The sequence below is a fragment of the Erythrolamprus reginae genome, unplaced genomic scaffold (assembly GCF_031021105.1).
Source record: "Erythrolamprus reginae isolate rEryReg1 unplaced genomic scaffold, rEryReg1.hap1 H_3, whole genome shotgun sequence".
Taxonomy (NCBI): Eukaryota; Metazoa; Chordata; class Lepidosauria; order Squamata; family Dipsadidae; genus Erythrolamprus; species Erythrolamprus reginae.
This window is the reverse complement of record NW_027248484.1, coordinates 489,640-499,910: the sequence shown is the minus strand read 5'-3', so window position 1 is coordinate 499,910 and position 10,271 is coordinate 489,640. Positions and strand designations below refer to the sequence as shown.

General features: G+C 42.9%; 1 protein-coding gene across 1 annotated transcript; it reads left to right on the top strand.

Annotated features, from left to right (window-relative positions):
- Window positions 1-3,070: 3,070 nt before the first annotated feature.
- Window positions 3,071-4,378, top strand: LOC139155569 (ATP-sensitive inward rectifier potassium channel 12-like). The gene has a single exon (XM_070730756.1). The coding sequence runs from the start codon at window positions 3,071-3,073 to the stop codon at window positions 4,376-4,378; it is 1,308 nt and encodes a 435-aa protein (XP_070586857.1).
- The last annotated feature ends 5,893 nt before the right edge of the window (window positions 4,379-10,271 follow it).

Below are 10,271 nucleotides of genomic sequence, written 5' to 3'. Positions count from 1 at the left end.
TTAATGTTAATTAAAATATAAAGTCAGCAAAATCAGATTTAGCCACTGGTCAGCTGCTTGGGAAAAAAAAGCTAGGGAAATAGAATTCGGCTTGCAAAAAAGGTTCAATTTCCCCACCACTGCCGCCTTTTAAGAAGTGGGCGCATCTCATACATTAACAATAAATAATCCAATAAATAATAATAAAATAATAATAAATAACACCCTTGAAAATGTCCAAAGATACTTCACAAGAAGAGCCCTTCATTTCTCCACTCGAAACAGAATACCCCACAAAACTAGACTTACAATCCTGGGTCTTGAAAGCTTAGAACTACGACGCCTTAAACATGATCCGAGTATTGCCCACAAGATCATATGCTGCAATGTCCTGCCTGTCAAAGACTACTTCAGCTTCAACCACAGCAACACAAGAGCACACAAGAGATTCAAGCTTAATACGAACCGCTCCAAACTTGACTGTAAAAAATATGACTTTAGTAATCGGGTTGTCGAAGCGTGGAACTCCTTACCGGACTCTGTAGTATCATCCCCTAATCCCCAACATTTTACCCTTAGATTATCCACGGTTGACCTCTCCAGATTCCTAAGAGGTCAGTAAGGGACGTACATAAGCACACTAGAGTGCCTTCTGTCCCCTGTCCTATAGTCTCTCCTATATCTCGTATTTCTTCTCTACTATATCCTCTATAACTTTCATTGTGTATTATTGTGTAGTGGACAAAATAAATAAATAAAATAAAATGATACCGTAAAAGCAGAAATGAGTGAGTGAGTAGCTGGGTGGGTGGGAAACAAAGAGAGGTGTTAACTTAATTGAAGGAAGTTTGTTTGGGTTTAAAATGATGGTGGGTTTGCCTTTCTTCTATCTGGTTTCTTGGGGTTAAAAAGCGTCTTACGACATTTAGTGATCATTCGAAGTTACAACGTCAACAAAAAAAATAATAATAATAATAGTAACAACAATTTTTGAGTTCCTAAACTTGAGTTAGTGTTTAAATTTTGTCATTTTGAATTTGTTCATCCTTCTATCATTGATTCATAATGTTGTTTTATAAGTTTGTGGGATAGTTGTTTGGGTGAAGGGTAGGAGGATCATGATGGAGTTATATGTTGTCTTTCCTCCAGCCCAATGTACCATTTATTCCACACTTTGTAGAACTCTGATTCCTTTTTATCCTGTAATTCAAGGGTCATTTTTGTCAGCTCAGCACATTCGTGAGTTTTGTTAATGAAATTTAGGGTAGATGGAGTGTGATCCAATTTCCAAGTTTGGGGGAATTTTTGTTATTCTGGGCGTTTGCCCAGGTTCGCCTGGTGCACCAGTTGCGGCCCTATCTGGATCGGGAGTCACTGATCACAGTCACTCATGCCCTCATCACCTCGAGGCTCAACTACTGTAATGCTCTCTACATGGGGCTTCCTTTGAAGAGTGTTCGGAAACTTCAGATCGTGCAGAATGCAGCTGCGAGAGCAATCATGGGCTTCCCTAAATATGCCCATGTCACACCAACACTCCGCAGTCTGCATTGGTTGCCAATCAGTTTCCGGTCACAATGCAAAGTGTTGGTTATGACCTATAAAGCCCTTCATGGCATTGCACCAGAATATCTCCGGGACCGCCTTCTGCCGCATGAATCCCAGCGACCAGTTAGGTCCCACAGAGTTGGCCTTCTCCGGGTCCTGTCGACTAAACAATGTCATCTGGCGGGACCCAGGGGAAGAGTCTTCTCTGTGGTGGCTCCGACCCTCTAGAACCAGCTCCCCCCAGAGATTAGGATTGACCCCACGCTCCTTGCCTTTCGGAAACTCCTTAAAACCCACCTCTGCCGTCAGGCATGGGGGAATTGAAACATCTCTCCCTTGCCCATGTACTTTTTGTGTATGATTCGATTGTGTGCTTGTTTTTTTGGGTTTTTTTATATATTGGCGTTCTTTTGGATTTTTTAACTTAAAACTGTAATTTAAATTTGTTACTATGTATTGTTTACCATTGTTGTGAGCCGCCCCAAGTCTACGGAGAGGGGCGGCATATAAATCCAATAAATCTAATCTAATCTAATTTATTTTTATTTATTTATTCATTTGTCCAATACACAAGTACAGTACATAGGAAGAAAATAGACATGTGATAATAAAAAAAGGGTAAAAGAGAACTTAGAGGAGAGGAAATATGACAGGAAGAGAATATATAAAATAGTTGAAAGAAAGGAAAGACAATTGGACAGGGGACGATAGGCACACCAGTGCACTTATGTACGCCCCTTACTGGCCTCTTAAGAACCTGGAGAGGTCAATCGTGGAGAGTCTAAGGGAGAAGTGTTGGGGGTTAGGGGTTGACACAATTGAGTCCGGCAATGAGTTCCACGCTTCGATAACTCGATTGTTGAAATCATATTTTTTACAGTCAAGTTTGGAGCGGTTCGTATTAAGTTTGAATCTGTTGTGTGCTCTTGTGTTGTTGCGGTTGAAGCTGAAGTAGTCATTGACCAGTAGGACGTTGCAGCATATGATCTTGTGAGCAATACTCAAATCGTGTTTTAGGCGCCGTAGTTCTAAGCTTTCTAGACCCAGGATTGTTAGTCTATTTTCGTAGGATATTCAGTTTCGAGTGGAGGAGTGAAGGGCTCTTCTGGTGAAATATCTTTGGACATTTTCAAGAGTGTTGATGTCTGAGATGTGGTATGGGTTCCAGACAGATGAGCAGTAGTCTAGGATGGGTCTGGCAAAAGTTTTACAGGCTCTTGTGAGTAGTGTGAGATTGCCAGAGCAGAAGCTGCGTAGGATCAGGTTAACAACTCTAGAAGCTTTTTTGGCGATATTGTTGCAGTGGGCTTGTGACAAAGGGGGATTGCAGCAAAGATTGTCAGTGCAAAAAAACGGTTATAAGCCACTTTTTTTTTTTTGTAACTTCAAACAGCCACTAAGCGAGTCGAGAACTTCCCGTAATCATGCCTCTTTCTGTTCTTGCTTCGTTGCAGAGACACTGCTCGGATCGACCGGCCTGTTTTCCGTAGAAGCCGAGTGAGGCCTTCGAAGGCGCCCAGAGTTACTACAGGCCGACTCAGGGATGAGCGCAGGCAGAGCCAACCCTTACAGCATAGTATCTTCTGAGGAAGACGGCTTGATCTTGACCACCATGCCCGGCGTGAATGGCTTTGGCAACGGTAAGATCCACACACGGAGGAAATGCCGGAACCGATTCGTGAAGAAGAACGGCCAGTGTAATGTCGAATTTACCAACATGGACGACAAACCTCAGCGGTACATAGCTGACATCTTCACCACCTGCGTGGACATCCGGTGGAGGTACATGTTGTTGCTCTTCTCCTTGGCTTTCCTGGTCTCCTGGTTGTTGTTCGGCCTCGTCTTTTGGCTGATCGCCCTGGTCCACGGGGACATCGAGAAGCCCACGAAAGACGAGACCTTCACCCCTTGCCTCCTACAAGTGAATGGATTCGTGGCTGCCTTCCTCTTCTCCATAGAGACTCAAACCACCATCGGTTATGGCTTCCGTTGCGTGACCGAGGAGTGTCCCCTAGCTGTCTTCATGGTAGTCCTTCAATCCATCATAGGCTGCATCATCGACTCCTTCATGATCGGTGCCATCATGGCGAAAATGGCCAGGCCGAAGAAAAGAGCCGAAACGTTGCTCTTCAGCCATCACGCCGTGGTAGCCATGAGGGACAGCAAGCTTTGCTTGATGTGGCGAGTGGGTAACCTTCGGAAGAGTCACATCGTCGAGGCTCACGTCCGAGCTCAGCTCCTTAAACCCCGGATCACTGAGGAAGGGGAATACATCCCTCTGGACCAGATCGACATCGACGTCGGCTTCGACAAAGGCTTGGATCGTATTTTCCTGGTCTCACCTTTGACGATCCTTCACGAGATCAACGAGGAGAGCCCTCTCTTTGGGATTAGCCGGCAGGATTTGGAAACGGACGACTTTGAGATCGTGGTGATCCTGGAGGGCATGGTGGAGGCCACAGCCATGACGACCCAAGCTCGGAGTTCGTACTTGTCCAGCGAGATCCTTTGGGGTCACCGCTTCGAGCCGGTCCTCTTTGAGGAGAAAAGCCAATACAAAGTAGATTACTCGCACTTCCATAAGACGTACGAGGTGCCCTCAACCCCCTGTTGCAGTGCCAAGGATTTGGTGGAGAACAAGTTCCTCCTTCCGAGCACCAACTCCTTCTGCTATGAGAACGAACTTGCCTTTATGAGCCGCGACGAGGAGGAGGAGGAGGAGGAGGCGGAGGAGGGAGATGGCAGAGGTTTGGACAATCCATGCTCAGAGGACCAGCCTGAATTTGATAGGCTGCCAACGACTGTCGGGCCTCTCGATCAAAGGTCCTACCGGAGAGAATCGGAAATATGACTCAGGGGCTTCCTCCTTCGCTCTCTCCTTTCTCCCTCCCTCTCGCTCACCTTCTCAACAACAACAACAACGACAAAATGTATGCAGAACAATGCAAAAGTGCCATAGGGGCGCCTGAGAATTCACGTTGGTTTGTCGGGGGTTGCGTTTTGGAAAGAATTAAGTGCAATAATAATAGCTGAATGGCAACGGGCTTCGGAACGCAGTCTCCCTCCAAGGTTAGAACATCATTCAGGGCAGGTCCCAAATTGTCTCCACACACACACAGGCCGTGGGTTTTGCAGCTAAAACTGAGACACACACGTTTCTGGGTTGTATGCTTTGTGCAGGAATGACAATGCACTTTGAAAGGGAATTACAACAGCAATAGCATTAAGACATATATACCGCTTCACAGTGTTTTTACAGCCCTCTCTAAGCGGTTGACAGAGAGTAAGCATATTGCCCCCAACAATCTGGGTCCTCATTTGACCCACCTCGGAAGGACAGAAGGCTGAGTCAACCTTAAGCCTACTGAGATTCGATCTGCCAAACTGCTGGCAGCCGGTGATCAGCAGAAGTAGCTTGCAGTACCGCACTCTAACCACTGCACCACCAAGTATAGGCAGATCTCTCCTCTTGGTAGAAAATTAGTGGGGGGGGGGTTAAGGTTACCATTTTCTTAGAGGTGGAATCCCAAGGCTGGCTCTACTATTAAGGCAGGGGTCCCCAAATTTGGCAACTTGAAGACTTGTGGACTTCAACTCCCAGAATTCTCCAGCCAGCCGGCTAATTCTCCATGCTGGCTGGAGAAATCTAGGAGTTTGACGTCCACAAGTCTTCAAGTGGCCAAGTTGGAAGGCCTCTGCATTAGGGGGGAAATGAGGAAGCCCAAATGGTCAATTTTGCACAAGATGTCCTCCATAGCAGGGGTCTCCAACCTTGGCCAGTTTAAGACTTGTGGACTTCAACTCCCAGAATTCCTCACTCCAGGAAAGCTGGCTGAGTAGCTCTAGGAGTTGAAGTTCACAAGTTGACGTCCACCTTTGGACTTCAACTCCCAGAATTCCTCACTTCAGCAAAGCTGGTTGAGGAGCTCTGGGAGTTGAAGTCCACAAGTCTTAAGGTTGCCCAGTTGGAGACTCCTTACTCTATACTATAGGAAAACTTACGAACCACAGAGAGATCTTGGGTGGTCAGAAAATGTTGGCTTCCTTTTGCAAGCTAACCTACTTTCCTCATAATGAGTTTCTGTTGGGCTCATTCAACAAATAGAAGCTTCCTCAAGTGATGCTCAATGCCCGATGAACATACGGATGCTTCCATAGGAGTCTTCTTGGTGATTATATAGAAGTGAGTTTGCCTGGCCTTCTTCCGAGAAGTTTTTAAAAGGGTTCCCAGCCTTCAGTCCTCTTGTTTTAGGAGCTTCTCCTCTACGTTCTTCTAACTGGGCTTGCTTAGCTCTTAAAGTCCATTTCAGTTGCCAGTTCCATCCCCAAGTGCTTTGAGCTCCTGGAGATACACTCACAGATTGCAGCCCTGCAACAGGGTTGGGGGTGGACAATTCTGCCTCTAAGAACCATCGTATCATCTGTTGACGATGGCCCTCACCCATCCTTCCTCAAAGACGGATGTCCTGGTTTTAAAAACAGCAGATGCCCAAGAGATGAAATGATTTTCTCCGCCGGTTTTCCTCCAAGCCAGAGACTTTCGTTAGTCAACAGGGGAGGGGCCCTTCCTTGGCGTTCACTGAGCTTGGTTGTTCCCTTGAAGACCTTTCTTGACCCACACTAGGCAATATCATCTTACTCCTCTTCTTCTTCCTCCTCCTCTTCTTCCTCCTCCTCCTCTTCCTCCTCCTGTCCACAAACCCCTCTGCCTTCTAGAATTGATGATGTTACCTAGTTTGAGTCATGTCCAAAGATACTTCACCAGAAGAGCACTTCACTCCTCCACTCGAAACAGAATGCCCTACGAAAGCAAACTATAAATCGTAGGTCTAGAAAGCTTAGAACTACAACGCCTAAAACACGATCTAAGTATTGCCCACAAGATCATATGCTGCAAGGTTCTGCCTGTCAATGACTATTTCAGCTTCAATCACAACAACACAAGAGCACGCAACAGATTCAAACTTAATATTAACCGCTCCAAACTTGACTGTAAAAAATATGACTTCAGCAACCGAGTTGTCGAAGCGTGGAACTCATTACCTGACTCAGTAGTGTCAACCCCTAACCCCCAACATTTCTCCCTTAGACTATCCACAATTGACCTCTCCAGGTTCCTTAGAGGTCAGTAAGGGGCGTACATAAGTGCACCAGTGTGCCTTCCGTCCCCTGTCCAATTGTGTCTCCTTATCTCATTTATCTTTTCTTCCTTTCAAATATGTTCACCTATACTTTTATATCTTATCTTCTATTCTTTTCTTTACATATTATTACATATCTTTCTCTTCAATGTGTATTATGTATTGGACAAAATAAATGAATAAATATAAGAAACGTCTGCAAGAAATTAAACAAGCTCAGAGAACACCAAGGACCATTCATTAAACACCTTTGTAAGGACAAATCTAATAAATAAATAATAATAATAATAATAATAATAATAATAATAATAATAATAATAACAACAACAACAACAAGGCAAATCTTTGCCCCAAAGCCATCCCTCTCCATCTTCCCTCTTGACCTTACACCCACTTTGCTCTACTGGTGCCTTCTTCTTCACCGGCTATTTCTGAGCTCTGCTCCGTCTTCATCCCACCCGCCTACCCACATGCCCCCCCTTTAATCGGAGTCACATGTCCATCCATCTGGATGCAGGCATGGGCCAAACCGAGCAGCCGATCACGTCAGCAATAAATGTAAAAGATGTTGCACCGGCCATCGGTTTCCGAGTACCTCCCATTAGCTGTTACTGTAAAAGCCAGACATATAAAATAAAAAAAATAAAATAAATCGTCATAATCATAAGTATCGCAAACGGCTGAAATTTTCCCCTGCGGCAAACTGCGGAAGGACGCGATGTGTTTCGGTGACAGCTTGCAAACGAGAGAGCTTTGGAAGAAACCGTCTAAAATTAGCAGCCGTTATTTCTGAAATTTAAGGGGAGCCAAGTGACGCTGCCAACGGATCAGACGGCAGATGTGGTTTTGCCCGTCTGACTTCTGTGGCTTTCAGAGCAACCTGCTGTCCAAAAATTTCAAAAATTGGGCCCGACAGAAACTGAAAATAAAGTTTAGGGTTGCCAGAACTAAAGCTCGCATCTCGTAAGTCTACAGGTAACCCTTGGCTTATGACATCCATCCATCTATCTATCTATCTATCTATCTATCTATCTATCTATCTATCTATCTATATCTATCTATCTCTCATCTATCTATCTATCTATCTCTCATCTATCTATCTATCTATCATCTATCTATCTATCTATCATCTATCTATCTATCATTTATCTATCTATCTATCTATCTATATCTATCTATCTCTCATCTATCTATCTATCTCTCATCTATCTATCTATCTATCTATCTATCTATCTATCTATCTATCTATCATCTATCTATCTATCTATCTATCATCTATCTATCTATCTATCATTTATCTATCTATCTATCTATCTATCTATCTATCTATCTATTTATCACTTCTCTCTGTGTGTGTGTGTGTCTGTCTGTCTGTCTGTCTGTCTATCTATCATCTATCTATCTATCTATCTATCTATCTATCTATCATCTAGCTAGCTAGCTATCACTTCTCTGTGTCTGTCTGTCTGTCTGTCTGTCTGTCTATCTAGCTATCTAGCTATCTAGCTATCTAGCTATCTAGCTATCTATCATCTAGCTATCTATCTATCTATCTATCTATCTATCATCTATCTATCATCTATCTATCTATCTATCTATTTATCACTTCTCTGTGTCTGTCTGTCTGTCTGTCTGTCTGTCTGTCTGTCTGTCTATCTGGCTATCTGGCTATCTGGCTATCTAGCTATTTAGCTATCTAGCTATCTAGCTATCATCTCTTTTTCTAGCTCTCTCTACTGTATCATCTCTGTCTGTCTGTCTGTCTGTCTGTCTGTCTGTCTATCTATCTACCATCTTCAACTTTCATGTTTGAGTGCAACCTCAAAATGAGGTTAAACTATGGTTTAAAACCTTTTCCCATGATCGATTATGGAGAGGTCACCATCATTCAACTCCCTTCTGTAGCCCACCTCTACTCAGTCCAGTTTGGGGGTCAACCTATTGCCCAACCTATCACTGAACCATGGAAAGTCCTGCATTGTTGGCTACATGGGGAAATTGGGAGGAGGCCTCTCCATTTTTCCAACTGGGACTTCATACCGGATTGTCCATGCAACAGCCCACTTACTGAACCCATCAAACTTGAGGATTATATATATATTTCTCTCTTTCTCTCTCTTGGGACTTCCTGTCTGCTGTTTCTACAACCTAATCTCCTATTTAAAATTGCCTTTTTCAACCTTTTTGTTAGGGTGGTGAGCCAAAACATCTGAAAGACTCTGGAATTTTTTGTTAAAGCAGGAGTTAATTTAGGAATGCACATAGAAGTACCCCAAAATCTACTCTTTCTCACCCCGATGCTACATAGATGCCTTTATATACAGGTTCCAGCCAATTGCTCTTGACCCAATAAGCTACTTCGGAAGGATAGAATTAAAAACGTTGGTTTCTTTCCAAGGAATTGGTTGTGTGTTTTGCCATTGTTTTTCTTAATAAATTCTTATTGCTAACTGAGGAGGGTGGATGGATGGGTGACGTTCGGTATACGAATTTCTTAAGTGTATAGAGCCGTAAATATTTGTAAAAGAGGAAAAGAGTCAAATACTTGCTTTTTAAATTATGTGATATAATTGTACAGTCTTGGTCCCAGAGACTAAACTATTCTACATACATATATAAATATATATATGTATCTATGTATTTTTTAAACTGTTGCATAGAGCCACTTGAAAAAAATATTGTAGGTATGCAATGCAAACTTAGCAAATAACTATTTCTTCTTCTTCTTCTTCTTCTTCTTCTTCTTCTTCTTCTTCTCCTCCTCCTCCTCCTCCTCCTCCTCCTCCTTCTTCTTCCTCTTCTTCTTCTTCCTCCTCTCCTCCTCAGTTCTGCTTCTTAATCTTCTCTCTGCTTCATAACAAGCTATGGAGAATAATGTTACATAAAATGTATATCTCTAGAAACTGAATGTGTTGTTATATAATGTATAATAATTATATGTGTATATATTTATATAGAGATATATAGAGATATATATTTTTTCGCCTATCCCTGAGTGATTTACTGCATAATTTTTTTTTGCAAGGTAATTGGCAAGCCAGCTAGGAATAACCTGGCTTGGTTTATTACAAGCCATGGACAAAAGTTGACGTTGACTCCTGTTTCTCTTTTTCGTACTCTTCTATATATATAATAACCCAATACAAGCATTCTAAAACCAAAGAAATGGGTCTTCTTATATAAGGGCTGGGGAGAAAAAAACCAGGAACCCTTAGGTTGGGCAAGAAGTCAATAAACCCTGATCCATGTGTAAATGGTATCCTCCCCATCTTGGCCAACTTTTTCAAACTGAGGTTGACCATTCTACAAAAAATAGAACCAATTTTCTTCTATGTGTTTCAACACTATTGACAGGGCTGTGGAAACCCTTGGTTTTAAGATCGCTTCTCTTTGAAGAATTAGCTGAGGAAAACTCTCAGTTTCAAGGACACAAACAAGCCATAAAACGATGTTGGTTTAGAAATCATGATGGTACTTGAAATAAGACTTAATGAACTCAATCTGTATCGTCTGGAAGACAGAAGGGAAAGGGAGGACATGATTGAAACATTTAAATACGTTAAATGGTTAAATGAGGTTCAGGAGGGAAGTGTTTTCAATAGG

Bases quoted from the DNA above. Each gene is read 5' to 3' on its own strand.
- LOC139155569 (XM_070730756.1), top strand. From the start codon at position 3,071: ATGAGCGCAGGCAGAGCCAACCCTTACAGCATAGTATCTTCTGAGGAA.